This window comes from Python bivittatus, unplaced genomic scaffold, assembly GCF_059951505.1.
Source record: "Python bivittatus isolate LINGU-HERP-01145 unplaced genomic scaffold, Pbiv_v1 ctg000020_np1212, whole genome shotgun sequence".
NCBI classification, from domain to species: domain Eukaryota; kingdom Metazoa; phylum Chordata; class Lepidosauria; order Squamata; family Pythonidae; genus Python; species Python bivittatus.
In genome coordinates, this window is record NW_028277030.1 from 16,022,683 (window position 1) to 16,047,855 (window position 25,173).

The 25,173-nt window shown below is 36.4% G+C and overlaps 1 protein-coding gene across 2 annotated transcripts in view; it reads left to right on the forward strand.

The window, feature by feature from the left end:
• Positions 1-25,173, forward strand: part of RANBP17 (RAN binding protein 17) — a 240,644-nt gene that overhangs the window by 46,512 nt on the left and 168,959 nt on the right. For both annotated transcript variants that reach the window (XR_015795121.1, XM_088134974.1), the window contains exons 13-14: positions 2,587-2,692; positions 5,866-6,001. Coding sequence is in view for 1 of the 2 variants with exons in the window: in XM_088134974.1 (XP_087991100.1) it covers positions 2,587-2,692; positions 5,866-6,001 (242 nt within the window). In the remaining variant the exon portion in view is untranslated. The remainder of the gene's footprint in view (positions 1-2,586; positions 2,693-5,865; positions 6,002-25,173) is intronic.

Below are 25,173 nucleotides of genomic sequence, written 5' to 3' on the forward strand. Positions count from 1 at the left end.
GTAATGCATTCAAAGGAACTTTTCCCCCCATTAAGCACAGTTTGGAAAACCATGCTCTACATAATTGGGAATTCAATTCTCATCATCTCCACAGCATACTAACAGGAGAATGTGAGAGACAAAATCCAAAATATCTGGAAGGCCCCAAATTCTAGTGCCAAGAATACAGACTTCTGTTTACCACAAAGAATAAATATCTTATTGCAGAGAGTAAAGCTGTACCTTAAGCTGTCTTTGCCAGGTTACAGTACGCTGAGAAATGGAAAACAGGGTCATCTCCTCAGCAGTGCTGAAGAGTAACTGTCTTTGATTCTCCCCTCTTCCTATACTGTTTCTATACCACCTAATTGTTATAAAGAATTTTGTAACATTTTCAAATTGCAGTTTGAAAAACCCCATTCTAATGAGGGGCTCTCAACTTTTTCATACTATGACCTCTTAAAATGATAAATGAATTTCTGGGACCCTTCCCTCATGAGTAAAATGAATAATTTCATTGGTGTTAGGGTTGGACAAGGAATAAATATATTACTTTCTTTTAATCATTAAATTTTAATCTGTAAATCAAATGATAGAACCCTATAAGTGCTTTGCATAACTTGTTTCCAAATGTCATTTTATTTTGCTTACCTTTATACTCTCAGCAGACAGCTGTGTTTTCTGACAATTAACACATTAAGGTCATTTTTCCCCACTTTAAAAAGGAAAATATACCTGTGAAATCAACAGATATGAAAGTTTCATAATGTTTTCTTGTCTTAGATCTACTTAGCACTATTGATAATTAGTCAACTTTAGCTTTTCTCATATCACCCATTCTGAAAGGCTAAACATTTAAAATAATGGATAAAAATACTGAACTTCTCAACTTGTATATGTTTACATACACTCCAAAATCTACAGATATATTAGACATATGAATATTTTTGAGAAGCCAGACTCAGTTACTGATGGTCAATATGAATGAATTGCCAGTATCCAAGAATAATTTGTCATATGATGAAAAGGTTACACTCTGCATAAATGAGAGTTGTGTTCATTTGAATTCTGTTAAAAACCCAATCCACAAAATTATATTTTAATCAACACAAATTATAAAATTTCATTGACTTTTAAACATAATAATGATTTCAGTGGATAAATTAATCATTTAAAAATAGATAATAATAAAAGGCCATGTCAAAATAACATTATATACCATAAGTAATCATTCAAATAATGCAGTATTGTTGGTAGTTTATAGAACTCTTGTGCCTCTGCTAAGAAAAGAAAGCAAGTGGAGAACAAATTTGTAAGCTTACTAATATGCAGAACTACATGCCTGAGGCAATTTGTTCAAAAATTACTGAACCCCCGCTAAGTTACTTACGATCCACAGTTTAAGAACCCCCAAATCAGATCAATAGGTATAGTTGCTGAACTCATCCTTACATCAGATTTCAACTGAGGTGTGGTCTTATATGCAGAGATGATTCATTTAAATATTGGGCTGCAAGCAGAGGTGTCCATGTGGGGAGGGAGTCAAGGGAGCAATTGATGAAAACTGTGCAACAAATTCTACCCCCTTTGTATGTTCATTGTGATATCATATGCACATAGCTTGCGTAATGACAGTGTTTTACTACTTTTGTTATTTTAATGAAAGCATTGGTTCCTGTGGATGCCTTTGATTGGAAGCTTGTAGCATGTTAAAGGCTAATGGATAATCATTAGAGTAGAATGAACATGAACACACGTTTCAGCATTTGTCAAGAGATCTATAATGTAGTAGTCAAAGCAAGTGCATTGCAGTAAGTAAAGCTGGACATATGTATTGGTATTTTGATCACAAATTAAATATGAGGAAGATATACTCTTGAAAAGAAAAATCCAGTATGCTTTTCAGTGGCCACGTAACAAATTTTAGGAGGGAGACAAGTATTTGTCCAGTTCTGTAAGACATTAAAAAATTGAATTGATGGATTTTCATATGCCAAAAATACCTGACAGGACCAGGAGAGAGGAATTTTTTCATTGTTTTTCAGGAAAGGATTGCTTATTGGAGGTATGGTGGTCCTTCCTCTCAAAATCAGGCAGGAAACCAGACTACAAGGAGATGAGATGGTACTCCCCCCGCTCAAGTAAATCCCCTCTTTGAAGGCTAAATCTGAAAAAAAAAAAATCTCCAGATACAACAGCAAATTTTAAAGTCTGATGAATAAGATCACTAGTTAGAATATAGTCATGAAACTAAATTACATAATTCTTATGGCAGTTTTTAACAAAATCACAACCCCGGAATTAAAGTCTTATCTAAAGAATAAGAGAAATATCAGAAACGGTTAATGTTAATGGTTAGCAATAATTGTTTTAATAGTCCAATGTAACATAATATAGGATATCAATGTTTTGATCAGTAAATTTCAAAATCCCCATCCTTGTTTCCCGTGAGTATCACCAGATGGCCTCCGAAAATTGCCTGCTTTTCTTCTTATTTCCATAATTTCTTAGTAAACTTTAGAATTCACAGCAAGTTCAAATACCTTATGGAAAAGCAACACGTTTTTCTTTTCTTTTCCTCCTGCCTTCATTCTCCCTGCATTTCAGGACGCTTGGCATGGCTTGTCTATCTTGTTGGAACTGTTGTAGGAGGAAGATTAACTTATACTAGTACTGATGAACATGATGCTATGGATGGTGAATTATCCTGTCGGTAAGTGTGTATTAATAGAATAACAATAAATACCTTTGAATAAATCATATTGTTACAGAATGGCTAAATAGCTTTTAAACATTATTTTTGTGAGGTAAGAAATTTTGCTAACAAGCCCCAATAAAGACTCTACTGAGAATGGATTTTCAAACAATATGTTGGTTAAGATCACCTGGCCTCAGGGAAGAGGAGCTGAGTTCATTATTGAGGAAACTGTGAATGGTACCATTGAGATACAGTTTCACTTTAAGAACAGAAGAATTTCCTTGATGGGTCTACAGTTATATCTGTAACAATGGCCAAATTGAGAAACCAGCAGAACACATGATATAATAGTGCTTTGTTCATTCCCAGCATTCAAGAATGGAGGTACTTAAGCATTGTATCTGTTCTTCATGGATTAATTCTTTTAAAAACTCAAATTGGCTAAATAACTGTCCATCATTGCATATTGTTGGTGAGGTGATTCAAAGTGTGTTTAACCGAATGCTTATAGAGGTAGTCCTCGTTTAACGAGCACAATTGGGACTGGCAACTCAGTCATAAAGTGAAACAGTCACTAAGTGAAACTGCAACTATTCTTATGATTTTACTTCAGTTTTCCTTTGCTTTACAGACCTGCAAAGGTCATAAATGTAAGAATTGGTTGTAAAGTTACTTTCATCACTGTTGTAACTGCGAATGGTCACTGTAGAAGGCAGTCACTAAATGAGGACTACCTGTAGTCCAGAAAAGAATGTCTAAAACTTTCACTTGTTGAGGTTCAAGGGCTGGCATAGGTACATGATTAGCTACTCCAGAATTTAGCTCTCTGCTATTTTCTAACCTATGTTTCTGGAACCCAATCCAGGATTATAGCTGGAGCTGGTTTTTCTGTGGATCAGCCAAAAACTAAACAACAGATTGTATACATACCCTGGTAAATTCAGAGGAATTATGCTCCTTGATATCAGAGTTTAATATTGCAATCACAAAGTCTTTTTTCTTAAGAGGAACTAGGCATCCCTGCATTATAATGTGAGATTTGCTCTTCAAGGCCCATGAAATTTTCTTTTTTTCATTTGTGTGAGAGTTTATGAACAGTGGTGGGCTCTTGTAATACTGGCAAGAAATCTGAAGTGATGTTGCAGAGGTATTCTGAAAACACAGGGAATACCCCTTTGCTAATCGGAGAATGTTGTATACTCTTCTGTAGACTTCAGGTTTGTGGCTTTTAGCATGATAGTCAAATTGAGTTTTGTGATGGTCTTCTGGTGTTAGGTTTGCAGCTGTGAACAAAAACTATCAGGTGTTTTTTATTAGTTTTTTTAATATGGAAAGATAATCTGACACTCCTAGATGAGTAAGGGATTCTTCCTGTTGCTAAAAAGAAAGCATTTTGTTGTACTGCAGAGATTGTTATAAAGCCTAGAAAAACCTAGATCAAAGATCTTGCTCTGACGAAGTCACAGTTGAGAACTTAGGCAATAGGCAGCATAGCAACTGGCCAGAGATGAAACCATCCAGTGTTAGAATGTATAGAAGAAATCTTCTCTCTCCACTAGGAAGTTGTGCTTGTGTATTGTGCCATCTTGAAACCAAGGGGTTAGATCAGGGTTTCTCAACCAGAGTTCCATGGAACCCTAGGGTTCCGTGAGAGGTCACTAGAGGTTCCCTGGGAGATCAGTGATGAGCAGAGACAAACAAAAACCCTCCTACCTCCAACAATGGGTTGGCCTGCCAGAGTGCGCGCAGACCCCAGGTGGGGGTGGGGATTGTGCATGTGTGTGCAAAGTGGGGAGGCGAGCAAAGTGCGAGCCAAGGAGGGGGCTTTGAAATTCCTCAAATAATTTGAGGAAGTGTCTCAGATTTAACCTTCCCTAGTTCTCTTGAAGATGGGGGGGGGCACATTCAGAGTTGCAAGATTCTGTTACTGTAACCTTATAATAAAAGTAGTATTAACATTCATAACTTTGGTTTCCTAACCTGGTTTACCTTGAAGGGCATGAAATCAGGACATAGTACTGAGACAGTATTGGTCACACTGGTCAGTGACCTATGACAGGCTTAAGAGGTGGGCAGAACATCCATCCTGGCCCTCCTTGACCTTTCAGTGGCTTTTGATACCATCTACCGTGTATCCTGGACTGGCTCCAGGGGTTTGGAGTGGTGTTACAGTGGTGGTTCTTCCTCCATAGTTGGTTCCAGTTGGTGGAAGGGAAGCAGTCTAGTCCTAGGTTCCTATTCGGTAGGAAGCCTCAGGGCTCCACTTTCTCCCCACTTTTGTTTAACATCTACACAAAGCTCCTGGGAGAGAGATTCATTGGCATGAGGTGAAATATCATTAATATGCTGATGATAATCAATTGTACATCTCTGCCCTTGACCAAACAAGTGATGCTGTCAAGGTGTGGAAAGTCCTGCTTATGGTCACTCATGGCTTAGGTACCTCCTGGTTGGACTACTGCAGTGTGTTGTATGTGGGGCTGTCCTTGAAGACCATCCAGAAGCTACAGTTGGTCCAGAATGTAGCGGCATAGATGGTTATAAGTGTATCATGTTACATCTTTGTAACACTATTACTTTATGAGCTGCACAGGTTCCCAGTAGGTTCCAGGTGCAATTTAAAATGCTGGTTATCACTTATAAAGACCTACATGGCATAGGACTGGGCTATTTGTGGGACTGTCTGTCTTCAGTTATGTTGGCCTGTCCACATGCCCTTCCAGGCTGGTCATGTTCCAGGTTCCATCAGTGTCATCTGGTGGGACTTAGAAAGCATGTCTTTTCTTTCACAGTGCCTGTCTTTGGGAATAATCTCTCACTGAAATTCAGTTGGCCGAACCATGTTAGCTTTTCAGAATGCATTAAACATTTGTTTTATCCCTGGGCATTTTGGCCAAGTAGTTAGATGTTCCCATCTTGGGTAATGCTTGTTGGATTTGATGGCTGTGAATGTATGTTTTGTCTTAGCTTTGTTATTATTGATAGTTGTTCTTTATTGTTTTAATTTTATGTTTTCCAGAGTCACTCTGGTGGCTATATAAATTGTATAGATTGATGGATAGATAAATTACTTTTGGGAGAGTGCATGAAGAAGTCATATTTAATGTTCAGTGAAATATCAGCAATTTTTGTTTGTTTTGAAGATTATCAAGGGTAAACAAAACCTTACTGATTTTCACTTATTTCAGAGTCTTTCAGCTGATTTCCTTGATGGATGCCCAGTTACCACGCTCTAGTAATGAGAAAGTGGAACTTGCAATACTCTGGTTTTTGGATCAGTTCCGTAAAACATACGTAGGAGATCAACTTCAGCGCACATCAAAAGTAGGTGCTTTTCTTAGCGACTTACACACCTTATTTTAATCAGTCTGTTTACAAATATGTGCATTGTAAAACAGATTAAAATGTTAATCCTAGTCTAGAGCTCTGCATGTGCTTTTACACTTATGAAGAGTCCTATTACTTTCAGAAGGAGATAATCTGTACTTGCAGAATGAGATCTGTTTAGTTCATTGAAAAGAATGTAAAAGCTGTATGAATGAAGGAACATTTTGTAAACACAGAAGCTGTTGTTCATGGAACAGAATGCTGAGCTATTATGACTAGTCCATGGATGTTTGAGTGATTTTTTTTATCTTTGCAGTCAAGTTCATTTTGGTGTGCTGTATGTAAGGTTTTCATCAGTTGTATTCATTAAACAGTTTGAGATTTCATTACATTTTGTCTTTTATTTCAAGCATTTAACAGGTTTGGTATATAGTATTATGTGTCACAGCTGGATATGCAAGATTTATTATTTTAATAGTTCTGTCTGTCTGACAGTTACTCATCTTTGTGCTTTTACTGTATCTCACACATTATTTGGCTTTTTCTGCATTTTAAATAGAGAAGGGGATAAGCAAGATACATTCTTTAAGAAAAATGCCATTAATTTACTCTAACTTTAGGGGACAAACATAATATGAAAAAGCTCATCAAATGTTCCTGAGAAATACTGAAAGACTTTTGTTTGTGCTTCAAGCAAGCCTTTATCAAACAAATCTTTAGCAATTGATAAAAGGCTTTGTTTTTTACTTATCTGGTATAGTAATTAGGCTTTCTGGCAGGCAGACCAGTCTCAAGACTTTTTTTCCCTTGTTGTGTGGACAATCATTGTCCAATCATTCTTAGTGGGAAGGGAAAATAAATAGGAGAATAGTGGTAGTTACACTGTTGGGATGAAGAAAATTGTAGGTCCCTTCAATCTGATGTGTGACGTTTTCAATGTTTCTCTTTCAGGGAATTCTTTTCACATTGATTTGTGTAAAGGATCCCTATATGCCTGCTGTGACTCCCTTGATGTTGGTGATAGTGAGATCCATTCTAGGTGGGTGGATTTTGGATCACATGCAGAGCTGGTCACTTTACAGACCTGTCATTGGCCTATGTGACTGAAAAAGAAGTATACCAATGAACATTATAGGGAAAGATGGATAATTGGAGCAAGTAGCTTCAGGAAAACTTTTCCTTCATGGCTAATACTCTGAGATGTGCTGTGCTGCATGAGAATAGAAACCTACCTGCTCAAAGTAGGCAGCCAAGTAAGTTTACAAACAAGGCATAAGGACAGTTAGTGCTGAGTTACCTAAACAATTGACATTCAGAGGTTCAGCTTGGTATTTTATGCCATAGGACTCCTTTTATAGACAATATTGGATCCATTATGTAAATAAGTTTAATATGAATTTTACAATTAAATTAACAAAAAGCTTGTTTATAAATCTGCTATGGTAATTTAAATCTGGCAGACATCACAAATGGGATCATTGGGGGGTAGTGAACAAACCCAGAACATAAGTTCTATTCTGTCTAGGCTCTAAATATTTTGAGATTATTTTTTCTTTTAATGTACCAGTAGAATATCTTCATCCTACAGTTTAGGTGTCTGCTTGTGAGCCGAACATATTTTTAAAAAAGGTAGTTATGTCTTTGTTTTCCCTCCTGCTGTAGCAGCATTTGTAGCAGCAGAGGGCATTATACCCCTATATTAAATCCTCTTGCATAAATCACTTGTGTGGATTTACTCGTATTGATTAGGATTTATCCTTGGAGGTAGAAATTTAGAGTGATGTAAAAATGGATCTAATTAAGATAACCATTTATATGGCCCTTAGATACCTTAAATTAGTGGAAAGATCCATTTATAACTTTCTTTTTTATAGTTATGTTGAAATACTGTAGGGAATTCTTAAATGAACTTAGGCATTTACAACAAAACTTCTCAGTGTCAGGGGTCCTCAACTGTTTTGGGCTGGTAGGTACATTTGGAATTTTGGGAACATAGGGTGCTCTAAAAATGGCTACTGTGGGCTTTGTCTATTCAGAAAATAATTGGACAATATTATCAGTTTAACAAAATGCTAATTCACTAGAATTCTACCTGATATCCCCCTAGTTTACCGCTCACACAGAATAATATCTCCATTTACCTTTAACCCGGCAGATGAGCATAGTGCTAAACAATGCAGTGAGATCAACTGCCCATCATTCTTATTGCCTAGGAAAGGTGATGGATCCCATTTGGGGCCTAGAGGTATTATTGGAGATAAAGATGATGCTAGATGCTGAAGCTTTGCTTTGCAGCATGCTAGACTCCAATCTTTTAAAATTTTATGAAATTATTTCTGAAAAATAAAATGGGACAAGGAGCCTGGTAGGTACCAGAGCAAGTATCTTGGACACATTGGTGCCCATGGGCACCATGTTGGGGACCCTAAAGCCAGTAGTCCAAATTTGGGTTGTTTAATGGCTGTAAGAAATATATGTTACATGTATTGCTATACCTTTGCAATATTCAATTTGCAATTGTGCAATGGGATTTAGTAAAAACATTTGTTTTTTTACTAAATCCCATTGTTCCCATAAGAAGTTCTGCCCAAATACGTAAATAGATATTGTGATCCTGCAATGCATATGCTTGATTCTTAAAATAGATCTTTAATTTTTTAAACTTCTGCATTTTATGCTGTCAAACTATATATGCTTTTTATATATTTTATTTAATATTATTATTATATTCTCTAGAGGAAATACAAGCAGTAGGGAACTATTAGAAGCTCTAGTGGGAAATGTCCCCCTCTGTTCTGTGTGTTACACATTTGTATTGCCATGGTTTTTAACAATGTTTATGGGATTGTATTTCAACATAACTTGTTCCCCAAGTAGTTTTTCCTGAAAAAGAAAAGGGAGGAATCAAATATATCCCATTGAATGGATTTTTTTCTTCAGTGCACTGAGTTTATCCTTCCGTTTAATTGCGCAATCTTTTATGCAATGCATAAATGACCTGGCAAGGTTACTGAAGAAATATTCTAGAATATTCACAATGGAGGGAAGATATTTACATTTGTCGTTTTATAGTTATAAGATTATGAGGTATCAGTGATATGCAGCAATAAGCATATCCAGTCCTTTGCATGTTAATCTGTTACATCACTACCATATTGCTGAGTTGAATATAAAATCATTTTCTTGTACTAGTGAGAAGTATTACTGTATATGTGTTAACCTTGCTGAAAAACTGGAAAAAATATCTGTTGTGGTAGATCGCATTTTAATTAAATTTATAAAATAAGTAACTATTAGTTAAGACCTGTTGCTATCCAACTACAAAAGTCTTTGGTTATAGCTTTTGCACTAGGCAAAATGTTGTGATCCAGCCATTATTCTAAAATTGTCAGGCTTCACAACAGGATTCGGCAGTAAATCACAGTTTTCCAGTCACTTAATCCCTTTATTCAGCACATGGCTTGACTTGCCAGAAGACTTTCCAACATAACTAGATTAGAATCTTTATTGCAGATAAAACTTAATGATATGAGGCAATCCTACAGCTTAAGCCAGTTTAAAAGTTACTATTATATCCTCTCCTTGTTTAGCGATTGCAATCTGTTCCATTGACTTTGTCGTTAAGTGAATTGGTCACTAAGCAAACACATCTGAGAGAGAAACACTATGAAAATCACTGGTTGCTGCCCTCTTATTCAGATAAAGTTATCTCCTAGGTGTCCTGTGCCTGACCCACTTTTTTTCCTTTTTTTGCCCCCTTACAAGGTGGAGAGTTTACTCAAATAAGCTCTCTCTTCCTGAGCTGCTTTTCTCTGCAGCACAGTGCTTCTCTAAAAGTTGCTAACTGCAAGTTAACAAGCTCAGCTCTGTGACCTTAATTAGTTGATTAGAACCCTCCTGCTGCTGCCTGAAACTGACCAGACCTTAATCAGTTCCACACTGAAGGCTTTTGTTGTCAGGCACCCAAAATTTGGTGGTAAATGCAGGCATTGCTCGGAAAATGAATTTTTTAATTACTATTGTATTTGTGAATGGCTGCTAACCGAGGTAGTCTCTAAATAAGGAGTGGCTATATTGTGTACTGAGTGTCATTCTTGCCTTTGTTTCCCATCAGGAAAGAGAAATCTGTAGGTTTGGACTGATTACCAGGGTGCCTTCAGAAGGTGGCTCTCTATTTTGTCACTTCTGATCTTCTAGTTAGGAAAGGTGACAGTGGTTCTCCAAGTTAGTGGAAGAGTTTCATTTAAGGGATTGTGTTCCAGGAGAAAGCACATTAGACTGGATGGGGAAAATTTATGGGCTGGCTCAGTTATTTCAAGGGGAGCTATCTGTCAGGCTTTGTTTGTGTGATATACTTGGAGTTGCGAATGTAAACCTTAATTTACTCACCCTAGTCTTCCAGATGTGCACAACAGCTGAACCATACAGCGAACTAACCACGCAGGTTGAATATACCTAACATACTAAGCTAAAAAGATGTTTGGTAACTTGTGATCAGTATGTTACGTGAACACAGTTTCAATGAACTGATTGACTTTCACCCCCACCCTCCAAAAATTGAGTGACTGAACTTTGTAGGAAAAGGCTACTAAAATAAATACCTAAAGTAAGTAACTTTAGAAACTTTTTAAAAAATTGAGAACAGCAGCAAGCATTCATAGGAAGCAACTTTAGTCACAGAATGTCCCTTTCTCTTGCTTTCCTTTGTTTACATTTTTGCCTATTAGTAATCTTGGACAAACATACTGTGTGCTTATGTTATACATATATAACGCCCCCCCCCGCAAATTAGTGTGCAATCTGGAAGGACTCTCACTGTTCTTGAAAAGCAGGTGGCAGCTGCGGCAGAAAGGCCTTCATGCTGCTGCTGATAACTAGAATGCTGCCCAACTCAATATCTTGGCGGCTCCATCTTGCGCACCAATTGTGTCCATTCCTGGACGAGGAAGCCCTACTCACAGTCATTTTATGCCTTGGTTACTTCCTCTTGCAGTGCACTATGCCTGGGGCTGCCCTTGAGACCATTGGTCCAGAATGCAGCAGTGTGGGTACTTACGGTTGTATCACAGTACGCCCATGTAACACTACCACCTGGCGAGCTGCATTGGTACCTAGTAGGCTTATAGGCACAGTTCAAGGTGCTGGTTGTCACCTATGCCTCTTCATGTTTGGATACACTATACCATAGGTTGTCACCTATGCCTCTTCAAGGCATAGGATTGAGTTACTTGCAGGACTGCTTATCTCCAATTGAATCTGTCTGTCCCATGAGATCTGACAGGCTGGGCATGCTCCAAGTCTCTTCTGTTAAACAATGTCTTCTGGTGGAACCCAGAAAATATGCCTTCTCTGTTGTAGTGCCTGCCCTCTGAAACAGCTTACCCTGCCCCCCCTCCATTTAGATGGCCCCAACCCTGTTGGCCTTTCATTTATCTGAATAAATAGAACTTCCTATGGGAAACAAAATATCCTGCCAAATCACTTTATCTTAAATGGGAATTAACAAGGGTGCAGTTTTCTTCATTCTTGTGTATCTCTGATTTATATTAACTTGGCCTTTACTGGATAGTCTTTATGTAGAAAACATTCCCACTCCTCCCCGCCCCATTGTAGACCTACACTTTTACAGTGCATTTCAAGTATCAGAATGTAGTGTATCCAAACATATATCAAACCCACAGGGATAAGGAACTGATTGTATTCAGTTCCCATCAGGATTAAAGCTTCATGGCTTTAATAGTTAATTATGGAATGTATGAAATATGGAGGTTTTTTTTCCTTCTGAGTTACAGAAAAACTATGCCTCATTTTTATTACCAGAAAGTAAAGGATTGTTCTGACAGGTGGTAGAAATTAGCAGACAGTTTTGAAATTGCATTGTGTGACCAGGAATTGGATCTTATTTTAATTCATCTTTTCTCAACTAGTAAATGAGGTTAATGCCATACATATTCAGCTGATATGGGTGAAGAAATTGATCAACATAGCTAGAGGGCTGCTTTAATTTATAGGTAAAGAGGCAGTGATAAATGGAAGCAATGTAGTGGTGGTCACTAAATTCCTCAGCCATCAAGGTTTAAATAGTGTTAGTTGCTCATTAAAGGTATTGTCAGGCTACAAAAGCAGGATTGTGAAAAGAAATAGCCAACTAACCCTTAATTATCAAAATACAGAAAATACTAATTATATGTTAATTAGTTTTTCTCTTAATGTACTAAAATTGTTACTTTTTGTGTAGCACAAATGGATAGTTATATCAACAATAAATAGGTTGTTTTAATAACTTTCTTGTACCTCCTGGGAAAACTGAATTCCAATTTTTAATATGCAATAATGCTTCTCTAGCCTTTAGGAGATGAAAATTATTAAGTAGCTTTATTTTTTTTTTAAGATTTTATAGCAGCTTTGGGAAGAATTATTTCACCATGCATCAATTATTTTTAATTGAACTGAATATTTTTCAGATTGCATTAAATGCCTCTCATTTAACTTTAACATTTAGAGTTTAAAGAAAATTTTTAACCAAAAAATTGTGTAATTGCATCCCAGAATGGTTAAGATATGCTTTTAAGATGGTTAAATTTGTTTTAAATAGAAATTTTATGTTTTTTCCTTAATATACATAAACAATTAAGTTATGACATAACAAAAGAGAGACCAGATAAATAAAGTATTGAAGATCAAAATGCATATTTGGTCATTCATGGACAAAGAATAAAATGTACAATAAAAGATATATTGTGCATATAACTTCATTTTTATACATATTTTTATAGAGTTTGTTCATAATAGATGAGTATGTCGTCCATCCCCCCCATGTGCTCAAGTGAACCTTTCTGCTCTGTGATAATTGACTATTTGCTATTATGTTTGAAGCCACAAATTACATTTTGTGCTTCCAAATTACAATTGGAAGTTCCATTCACCAATAGATACACATCAGTAAATATAACTTACATTATGTATGTAGACATACTTCTGACTGGTAGCAGATACATCTCATTTCTTAAATGAAATACTGGTTTAAGGATGTGAAAAAGTCATCTACTTGGTCTTTCTGTAACTTTATGGTTTGATATCTGTAGGATTCTGGTTGCTAAATGAAAATGTATCATATTCCAAATTTTGTGGGTTGAAGAAGTCCAATCAGATTGCATACTTTCATGTAGCTCAGTCAAAACAGTAAGTTGGTGTAATGGGACGTTTTCTTTAATAGTAATAGTCAGAAAATGTATAATATCAGTGAGTTCAGAAATAAAGAGGATTACTCACAGGTTCTAAGGTTAAATATTCCCTTGATGTACATGTATTACTTGATTCTAGTCAAAGTTGTGTGACAGCTTCAAAGAGGATAAAATATATAAAAGATATATTAAACATTAGAATCCTAGAAATTGAGAAGTATTTTGTAGAAAGTAGCTGTTGGGCATATTTAGTAAAAAGCTGCCCAAGAAGGTGATGTGATTGAATTGAGCTTCACAAAGTTGAGGCGAATTTACTATAATTCTACTAACATAAATAAGGATCAGAATAAAATAGTTAGGAAGATTCTGTTCTTCTCCAATTGTTGGGGGATTGAATAGTTGTAAAATAATGAAAATCAAGAGAATTTTGCAAACATTGCCCCATCATTTTTCAAGATACTGAAAATCTGTGCACGTACGAGCAGTTTTAGTTGAGTGTTATATATGATGTTTGCTAATTAATCTATATCTTTTTCACTTGAAGGCTATGGAAATTGTACAAGATATAAATGAAAGTTATGACTATTGTTTGGGTAACGTATTAAGAATTCATTCACTGTCTCTAATATTTATTAATGACTATATTACACAGACAATGGCCATAACTTCTGTGGATATTAATAAGCTTTTAACCTTGTCCATATCTTCAGGAGAATGTGCACAGTTGCTGACATTTGTATGTTTTCAGCAAGCAACTTTCATTAAATTCAGAGAGAGATAATCTGTTAGAGAGTATGACCAATGAATTGTATGGTTATTGGGTTAGGATAACAGAGTATACAAAAATTCTGAAAGTGCTATTAGTAAAACATTTTCAGATTATCTAGTAACAGTAACAATGGGAACTCCAAAAACAGCATGAAAAGTTGCAGATTTGGAACATATATAATTTAGCAATGGTTCTAAGTATTAAAATAAGCGTTATAGATCAGGGATGGCCAAAAGTTGTAAAAGTACAATCAGGAACTTTCCTAGGTTTTTTTGGGGGGGGGGCATACATGGAATATGGCCCTGTTCTGAAAAGGTCCATCTTCAGAATATTTTAGGGTCACAGTAAGTTTCAAAACATTTGGCTTTGCTTATCTTCAGCTCACATCTACCACTTTGTTAATTTCAGCAAGGTGTTGGAAATCTTATACCCCTAATATGTTGCATCACTAATTTTTGCATAGTTCTTCTAAGGCAATGCTCCTGTCTTTTCAAAATGGTCTGTAGATGACCTGGGATTGGAATTCAATTGTTCAAAAATAAAGTCAAGAAAGAGTAGTAGCTAGTGACATAAAGTTATTAAATTGTATTATACCACTGTAATATTTTTGTTTGGAAAAATCACCACTAGATTTTCTTAGAAAGCTCTCAGTAACCTTTCTGAAACCAGATGTTAGGATTTTTCCACAAAATGAAGATAGAATGGGCTAAAATACATATATCTAATATAATTAAATGCAGTTTGTCAGGGCAGGTATCTCCTTGAATATGGGCAAGTAAGGATGGGTAATACACAAATTGTTAAGACTGTACCTGAGAAATGAGTTTTTCATATTGAGAAGGCAGGTTGCATTAAATGGCAAGAAAGGATCTCTTTTGCTTCTAGTTTCATCTAATTTCTGCTCAGTACCTTGTTGCAGTACCATCTCATGTATCTGCAGAGGCCAGGCCACCAGTTCAGTCTATCTGGAAGCTGCTATGAAACTGGTGGTAGTAAAAGGCCCAGACTATTTCTTAAAAATGACCCCCCGCCCCTGTTTTGATTGATGCATCGCCTGAATAGCATTTTAAAAAGTACATTTTGGATCTAATTTAAAATTATTTAAATGCTTGAATATATAAATTACTTAGTTGAATGCATGGATGAAAGTTCAAAGCGTACCTTACTAACTTTGTAATTTGAGAGTTATACAAAACATTTGTGGAATATAATCTTACTGTTGAAATATAGTTGCATTTGGCAGTGATGGTTTGAATCAGCTGAAAGTAGTAAGACCTATTTTACAGACAATGTAACTTTGGCTTGTTTAACTGAAACTTGGCTTGTTTTCTCAAGAAATTAAGCACGTAAAAGAACCAGGAGTAGCTCAGGATTCTAAGTTAGCCACATAGATAAGCTAGAATTTGTAAACCAACAGTGTACCTCTGTTTAAATTATGATCTCTTGTGCTCATGCATAAATTATTTCTTTCTTAAAACAAATGAATAAATCACACTAAGCCAAAAACAAATCAGATATTTTTGTTTTTTGTGCAGACCAGGCCTGTAAGTGTGAAAATAATCAACAGGGGTAGTTTGTTTGACCTGTAGTAATTGGGTTATAATAACTTTTTATGCAGTTTATATGAAAGCTTCAATCCCATACTAATTGAAACCAATATTGGATGCTACCCATATGAACACTTAATTTTTTTTATTATGCAATTGTAAGGAAAATCCTGATTTCAGTGTCTTCTTTTGGCTAGACTTTTTAATAAAATGTACTATATCTATCTTTAAAATGCTTAGCTAAGTTCACTACTGGCTCAGCTTTATTTTGTAGCAGCTAATAAAGCCGTATTATGTTGTTCAGGCATTGTAATTATTGAAATGTGTGTGTCCATTAACTGCAACATTAGGCTGTGGATGTAATTACTGTCTAGAGCCAATATCTTTGCAAAGCTGCATCTTCCGTGCTACAAAGCCATAAGCAACATTTGTAAAATAATATTGAAATGATTCAGAATTACATCTAGGAGATTGAAATGTAGCACTGCTTATATTCAGAAGATTGCCTTTAACTTGGTCATGAGCAACAATATTATCAGGTTTTTTTAAAAAAATTATTTATTTATTTATTTATTTATTTGAGAGAGTTGGCCCAGATAAAATAATTATATTGGTAGGTGGAAGTTATTACATATGTAACAGTGTTAGTAAATCCTGATCGTTTTAGAGATAGTTAATTATTATATGCATATAATAATACAGGAACAACCACTGCCAGTATACGATGTTTTATTTTTAACTGAAGTTCTGTTAGAACCCCTAATTAGGGGGCAGAGATTTTCCTTTGCTTTTTATAGGCATAATCATTTGGAAGCTATTTTGCATGAAACACACTTCTTGAGATAGTAGACAGATTGTAGGACAAGGAGACTGAGATTCAGTTCCTCACTTGAATATGAAACTTCTTAGGTGGCTTGGGCCAGTTGCACACTGTCAAACTAAACTGCCCCATAAAATTGTTACGATGATAAAAATTGTGCATGGAGGACTATGCTATTTCCTTGAGTTCCTGGAGGAAAAGTAGGATATAAATGTCTCTTTTTTTTCCAGCCTTTTTATAACTGTATAAAGATTCCTTTCAGATGTCCTAGTAAATATTCTAATAAAGATTCCTTTCAGATGTCTTACTCTTCTGTTCACTCAGGTTCTAGGTAACATCTTTCCAAACAATGTAAAATATCTAGGATTTTACCACTCAGGTCCGTTGTGGTGCGGGATATTTTGGAGAATGTCTAGTGCCTCTATTAGCATAGTGTCCCAATTTCAAGAAGTTTTTCCCTCTCAAATATATTAATGTGCTCTAGCACACTGTTTGAAAATTGCTGCTGAAAATTCATTGCTAAGGTAATATTGCAGAACATATGCTAAGGTAGCAGCGAGTAACAGCTGTTCTTGGCATGGAAACACCTTACAGTAATATTTGGTTAACTTTGGTGGTCTTTTTATGGCATTTTTTACAATAAGAAATTTTAAAAATAGAATAGAAATCTTTATTGTCATTGTACAACTTGTACAATGAAATTAATGCCACCCCAGTGCAGCTTTAAAAATATAAAAACCATAAAACACATAAAACACATATAACACAACCTTCACATTCCATATTGCACAACCCCTGATGCTGCATTAATACTGCACTATACGATAGAATTCAGTATAGTTGCAGCTCTAAGATAGAAGCTATTCTTCAGCCTATTGGTCCTTGTTTTCATTATCCTGTACCGTCTGCCAGATGGTAATAGTTCAAAAAAAGAATGTCCCGGGTGGGATGGATCCATAAGAATATTTTGAGCCTTCTTAAGGCAGCGGGAACTATAAAGTTCTTCCAAAGAGGGGAGAGGGCAACCAATGATCGTCTGGGCAGTGGTGGTAACCCTCTGGAGTGCTTTCCTATATGCCACTGTGCAGTTAGCAAACCATACACAGGTGCAGTAGGTTAAAATGCTCTCAATGGTACAGCGGTAGAAGGTCACCAGCAGTTTTTCATTCAGTTGGTGTTTCCTGAGAAGTCTCAAGTAGTATAATCTCTGCTGGGCCCTCTTAACCAAGGCTGCAATATGAGCACCCCAGGTCAAGTCCTCCTTTATAATAACACCCAGAAACTTAAAACTGGCCACCCGCTCCACTCGGTCTCCATTAATAACCAGGGGCTGGACATCTAATCTATTCCTCCTATAGTCCACTATAAGCTCCTTGGTCTTACTGATATTAAGAGCCAAATTATTGTCTCCGCACCACAAAAGCAGCCGGTCCACCTCATCCCGGTAGGCAGACTCATCTCCTTTGGAGATAAGCCCCATCACTGTTGTATCATCTGTGAATTTAATGATAATATTGCTGAAGTGAGTGGGGGTACAGTCATATGTATAAAGAGTGTAAAGTAAGGGACTCAACATGCAGCCCTGTGGTGAACCAGTGTTGAGAGTAAGAGCTGAGGAGATATAATTGCCTAATCTAACCCTTTGGGAGCAGCCAGACAGGGAGTCCAAAATCCAAGAACAGATTGAATATGGAAGCTCAAGATCCATAAGTTTGGACCCCAGTCTATGTGGAAGGATTGTATTAAATGCAGAACTAAAGTCTACAAAAAGCATCCTCACATAGGTCCCCCGCTGTCCCAGATGAGTCAGAGCAGTGTGGAGAGTGATGGCTATAGCGTCCTCTGTGGATCTATTAGTTCTATATGCAAACTGATATTAAATGTAAAATATTAATAATAAATAATAAATAAATAATGAAATGTAAAATATTCCCCACTCTGGAGTATTTACTTTTATTCAGTGTCATATATGATTTTTATTTGGGATTTTAGGCTCCAGCTAAAGCTGGTCAGTTAAAGTGAGGGCATATGAAGTCTTAGGGCTGCCTTCTCTGAAATAGCACCTGCCTTGTGGAATAGCTTCTTGCCTGAGGTTCAGATAACCCCAACCCTGTTGGCCTTTTGGAAGGCCTTAAAAACCGGCTCTTCCATCAGCGTTTAGGGCCAGGATGTTAGCAGCGCCCAGTCTGTGTGTTTTGCTTATGTTGATTGAGGGATTTATTATTTGTACCTGGTGACTTTTATTATTCTTTTTCCTGATTTTAATGTAATTTTTTATCCCTTGATAGCTGCTCAGAGTTATTTGACTAAGTTGGGTGGCTATATAAATTTGCTAACAAACAAGTAAATAAATAATGAAACCATCTTGTTTGCAACCTCTGGAGCCCTTTCTGACCATAATTGTTGAAAACTGATTACAACAATTCCATTGTTGTGAGGTGGTAAACCCATGAAAACTAGAAGCCTATTTTTGATGGGGGTCTAGAACTTTAATGAGGATCTAAAACTTTCCTCTCAAATCTGGGAAAAATACAGAAAAATTCAGGACCCACTAATTGGTGTGCCATACCCTCAGCCATTTTTCCTCATCACTGTGCCCACTACACCCATGGATGGCCAATTAAGTGAAGGCAGTGGCCATCCATGGGTGAAAGGATGGCTTCTGAGTCTAAACACTTGGCTTTAAATTATGAAATAGTTGTATATAACATGGGTTTGCTTCCTTTAAGCTATGAAGAAAGCTGTGTATTTGCTTTACAAACACATATTTATCCAATGTTCAAGTTTATCAATTAATTTCTAGTGTACTAATTGGAGCAGTGTAGAATCTGATAAACTGCCCATTTTAATGTAAATGTAAAATGAATATGGTATCGAATTGTATTCTGCTCAAATTATAGATTACTGCTTTCAATCATCAAAGACATCTATTAAATATTCATGAGAAATAATTACAGATTTTAGTAAAATAATTTTTTCAGCAAAAATGTATTATTACTTTATTACTTAGTAATTTTCTGTGCCGGCAGCTCTGTACATGCATGTATAGATGAAAAAAATGAGTAATTTCTTAGTTATTGAAATCAATTAATAAAATAAAACAGATAACTTAGGACATAGCAGTTGCCATTTTCGACATTCAGCTTTGGATGAGATCAGTATGAGAAACTACAATCCTATTTTAGGATCCTACAATCCCAGTTAAATTTTTTCTTTAGAGTCTAATTTTTTAGTCATTCTTATGATAAACTTCAGTGTTAAAACTGATTGGTCTTCAAAATTGGCTGGTAGTTGATGGTTGAGCAAAGTGGTTGTCCTAGAATTAGTATTATTAGTTTAAGATATTATGTTTGCAATTCCCATAGTTCCGAAATAGGCAATCGGATGCCCTCCAGATACTTCAGACTTGAGTTTCCCAAAGTTCCATCTTGCATAGTGAATTATTAGGGGTCACTTATTTGTTAGATTTATATCCCACCTTTTATTCAGGAGCTCATTATTATGATTATTACAGAACTATAGTCCAAAATATTGGTAGGTAGTAAGCTGTGTTTCCCTGCCATAATTTATTAAGAAGGGACAAACAGTCAGTAGTGCTATTTCCCTCTTCTCATTCAGTTAAGTCTTAATTTTTTTAGAATTAATTCCTCTTTATGCCCAGAATAGCCCAGTGTTGTACAAAGATGACAATTGAAGCTAATACATAGAGAAACACATAGAAAAAAGGAAGAAGCATGTGTACATGTCCAGCAAAATTTCTCAGCTTAATAAACTATCTTTAATTGAATATTGTACCCGAACCAATCCTAAGAGTCAAAATGCAGGATAATCTGTGGATAAAAGAAAAAGTTCAGGAGATAAAGTATCATTTAAGGTGTTTGAATTAAAGCCTCTTGTACTTAATCTGCCTAGCTTTCAAGGCTTCTTTACTAGTTAAGATAATAGTGGTTTCTGCTTTGTCTTAAGGCAATATAAGAAATAAAAGAGTAGTTCCTTAAGAAATCTATTCTAAAATAATAAAAAGAAATTCTTTCTTTTTTAGAAGGTAATTTTGATCAGTAACCGAAAGTTTAAAATCTTGCGCTTAAGTAAGTTCTGTAATTATATGGCTAATTTATACCATTCCAAGCCATGCTCATATACAAGGTGTAAAATACCAGCTTTTGGATACAGCTCTTAATGCCCTTTCATCCTTTTATTGAAGAGTTTAATTTTTCTATATTGTTAAATTTCACATAGTTTTGTAATTAATTAACTGAGCACAAGCTAATAAAATTGCAGTCTTAACAGGTCTCTTGAGACATGACATCACACAATATAGTTTGTATTTTCTGTTCCCCTCAGATATGGAAAAGATCTTTATTGTGGAATAGATCTTCTCATTGCTATTTATATAGGCCTTTTAGAGTTTAAAAGGCATCCTAAGTGTGTGTCAGTATACTGCATATACCATCAAGTTGATGGAATGTATACAGTCAAGTATGATGGCTGATAAGGTCATCTCTAAATTTGAAATCCTAGCTTGTGTAGAATACTATGAACATGTATGTAATAAAACCAGGCTTTGGTTGTGTTTGTGGCAGGTAGGCCAAAAGTATCAAAACTAACTGGTACTATCCTTACCATTAATAGGGAATGCTCACTGTGGTACAAGTAGTGTATCACTAAGACTGGTAATGTAGTTTGTGCCATCTCTATCTGAATAAAAAGCACTATATGAAAGTCTTGATTGGTCAAAGTCATAATGGGCAATGGCGATCAATATATATGGGCCTATCAGGTATTGACCATGACCTATAGAAGATTGCAACTTGGAATATAAGAGATGCAAATGATAAAATGCATGCGTTAATGAATAAAATGAGAGAGAGAAAAACAGATATGTTGAGACTTTCGGGAGAAGTATGGCAAACTGAAGATGGCTCGGTGAAAGCGGAACGAAGGCAAAGGCCAAGGAACCAATGAGTAGACCAATACCTTGGAACCTCTCCGGATAAGGAGAGGACAGGACATTGTCCATATGTACTCCAGAAGGCTGTTTCTCACAAGGAGACCACAGAACTGGTTTTCCGTGGGTTTCAGCGCTGGGAGATGATGGGATCAGCCATCCTGATCGCAACCATGGCAGAGACTTAAAGTTCACAAACCTCATTTTCTAATCACTTTCAGAAATTGCTCATTAATTACTTTTAAGTTATTAGAGACCTTTGGAATGACAAGTTTGCAAATGCCAGGTGAGCGTCTTCAACCCTGAATGAAAGAAAAATTTAATCATAGGCTTAAGTATTTAAAGGATCTGAAATAAACAGCAAAAAGCTAAATAAGATTTTGATCTTAGAAAGTAATAAACAGACTAAGGGTCTAGATAAAATTGGAATATTGAAACTTTTACAATAAGATTTTGGAATTGATTATAAAGAACAAACAGCTTCTCATGGGAAATAGATTATCATAACAAAGATAAGCAATTTCATGATTTCAAAAACTGGACACTACCTAAAGTTTTTAGGTAGAGGAAAGATTTACAAGCTTGTAAAAGTTGCAAAACATTATAACAATAAAAAAACTGAAGGAGACTTTTGAAGAATGGGATCAGAAAATAGTAGCCACAGTATCAACGTCAGTAATGATGTCTGCTTCTATGGATAAACTGTGTCCAAAAGATGTTATTGAAGGTGATACATGTAGAACAAATTTTATCTGACAAGATATAGATGGTATCAGAAGTGGATTTACAACTGACAGGGCAAGAGAATGACTTAGAAGAGGATGTTTCACTGGCTCTACAAAAGAAACTGGCTGAGGTTTTAAAATTTAAAAGGGAAATACAAATGACAAACCAAGAGAGTAACCTGGATAATTTTTTCCTTTTGGATTTACAAATGAGGCTTGTTAAAGCCTTGAGAAACTCTGTGCAATGAGACAAAGAAGAAATGAAGAAAAATCAAATCCTATGACAATATTTGAATGAACTACAGATTAAGACTCTTAGAAGTAAAAAGAAGGAATATAAAGTTGGTTTATTTGATCGAAGTTAAAACAAGATACGTTGTTACTTCTGGCAACCCTTTATGGACTTTCTGCTGACACCAGGACTGAAAAGATGTTTTATGGATTTGTTTATAGATAAGAGATGGGATAAAGAGATAAATGTTTGCAACCTTAGGGGGGTGAAGAGTCACTAAATTTGTTTATACTTGTAATGAAGGTTGGAAGTCACTTTATATATTTCTTTACGAATGAGGCAAGGGAATACAGATAAAGTGACTGGGCAATTTATAGATCCAGGAATTAATAAAAATGGTGGCTGTTTCATATACATCGCTAAGCCATTAAAATAAATCTAAAAGTATTACTGATTTGATTCTTAGAGAGAATTACTGAAGGATACAGAAGTAATGAGAGTTTCTGAATGTGCATAGATCATTGTAATCCAGAACTCTGTACCGACGACACATCAAACAACAGGAGAAATTTCACATGTGTGCTCTCCACTCCATCCTTGACATTTGTTGGCAAGACCGTGTCTCCAACCTGGAGATCTTGGATTGCATGAAGTCCATCAGCATTGAGTCCCTGATTATCAGGGCCCAGATGCAGTGGATGGGACATATCATCAGAATGGATGACCACTGTATGCTTCGCCAGTTGCTCTGTGGTATACTGGAGAATGGAAGAGACCTCAAGGTCGTCCACACAAGTGCTACAAAGATGCTGTGAAGGAAGCCCTACGCCACTGTGACATCCAGCCAAGGGAACTAGAAGCTATGGCTGCTGACAGAACCCACTGGCAAGCCCTGTACTATGAGCCCTCCACCGGCTTTGAAGATAGGCACCACCAAAAACTGATAGAAAACCATGAGCGGCATTACAGAGTAACACCCACAGTTACTACAGCAATGGACTTCCAATGCCCCCATTGTGCTAGACTCTGCACTTCCAGACTGGAACTGCAGAGCCATCTCCGTGCCCACAGATGAACTGCACAACAGTGTATCTTCGAACCCGAAGGACTACCTATATAGTGTTAGGAATATATCTTGGGGAAGATGGATGTGGAAGAAAAATGAAATGAAATGAAATGAAATGAAGCAAATTAGAGAAAATAGAATGACTGTATCAAGCTCTTGGTAGCTGAGTCAGTTGAAAGCAAGATTCCACAGAAACTTCTTTAACCAGATTTTTTGAGAGGGTAAAGAATAAGGTTACAGAAATCACAACTGGGGTTACTTTCACTTTACAAACAATTTCATAGAATCATGATAATATTGGAAAGAATCTTAGAGGTTGCCCCTGCTCAGTGTAGGATCCACTAGAATATGTCTGGCAGATAGAATGATTACTGTCCAACTTTTGTTTGAAGACCTCCAGCAAAGGAGAACTTAACATTTCATGTGACAGCCTGTTCCACTGTCTGACTGTTCACATGGTCGGGAAGTTCCAATATCTGTCCTGAACTTCCTAATTTTAATTTGCTCCCTATTGCTTCAGTCCACTCTGTATTCTGACAAACCCTTCAGACATTTGAAGACTGCTACTGTAATGTTCCCTTAGTCATCTCTTCTATAGGCTAAACATACCCATCTTTTATTAAGGAGATGGGGATTCTATTGAAGGCTTTGCTGAGATACACTATGACTCTGGTATTTTGATCTGCTAAGTTAGTAACTCTATCAAAGAAAGAGATAAGATTAGTCTGGCATGATTTGTTTGTGACAAACTTATTTGACCCCTGTTAATTGTAGCATGCCTATCTAGATGTTCACATGCATGCTGCTTAATAATCTGTTTGAGGACCTTGTCTAGTATAGCCATGAAGCTAACAAGCCTGTAGTTTCCCAGGTCTAACACGATCACCTTCCCCAAAGTGTCATCATCTCTACTCCTTCAACCATTTTTCCTTGGTTTGTGAGGATTAGGTCCTGGATAGCAGGCCCTGTTGTTCTTTCTTCCATCTTCTCGCAAATGAAATCAACAGGAGAGGATAAAAAATTGTTTGACTGCTGACTCTTGGCAGAGCTTGATTCCTATTTATTGTCAAGATAATTGAAATCCCCCATTATCACTTTTGCATTCTTCTTTGTGAAAGACTGATGCAGAAAGACCTAATCTGTATCCTCTGCCTGCTGAAATGATAATATACTCCCACAATAGTATCACATTTGTTTCTGTCTCCTTTTATTCTTACCCATATATTTTAAACAGGATTTCCATGCTCTTACTGCTTAATCTCTCTCTCTCTCTCTCTCTCTCTCTCTCTCTCTCTCTCTCTCTCTCTCTCTCTCTCTGTGTGTGTGTGTGTGTGTGTGTGTGTATCTATATATACATATGCATACCTGTGACTGCCTGGATTAGTTCCTGCAGTTTTCCTGGTGAGATTTTCAGAAGTGGTTTGCCATTGCCTTCTTCCTAGGACTGAGGGAGAGTGACTGGCCCAAAGTCATCTAGGTCCCTTTGTGTCTAAGACAGGACTAGAACTCAGAGTCTCCTGGTTTCTAGCCTGGTACCTTTAACCACTGCACCAAACTGGCCCTCATACACACACATTCCCAACCTTTCTGTTGAGTCTGTTCTTTTGAACATATTGTTATCTTCCAGTATTGTGTGCCAATCATGAGTATCACCCTGTCACGTTTCAGTGATGCCTATTACATATTTCTGATTTCGGATTGAGAGTTCTTCTCTCTTTAGATTGATAGATACAACATATTCTGTGTACTGCTGTAGAAACATCAGAGATGCTTCACAAGCCTCTCTGATGTAGGGTTCTATAAAACACTTATTTTCCATCCTAGTCTCCTCTTTCTTTTTTCATGCTCTATTTCCTTGGCTCCAGTCCTAATCTTCCC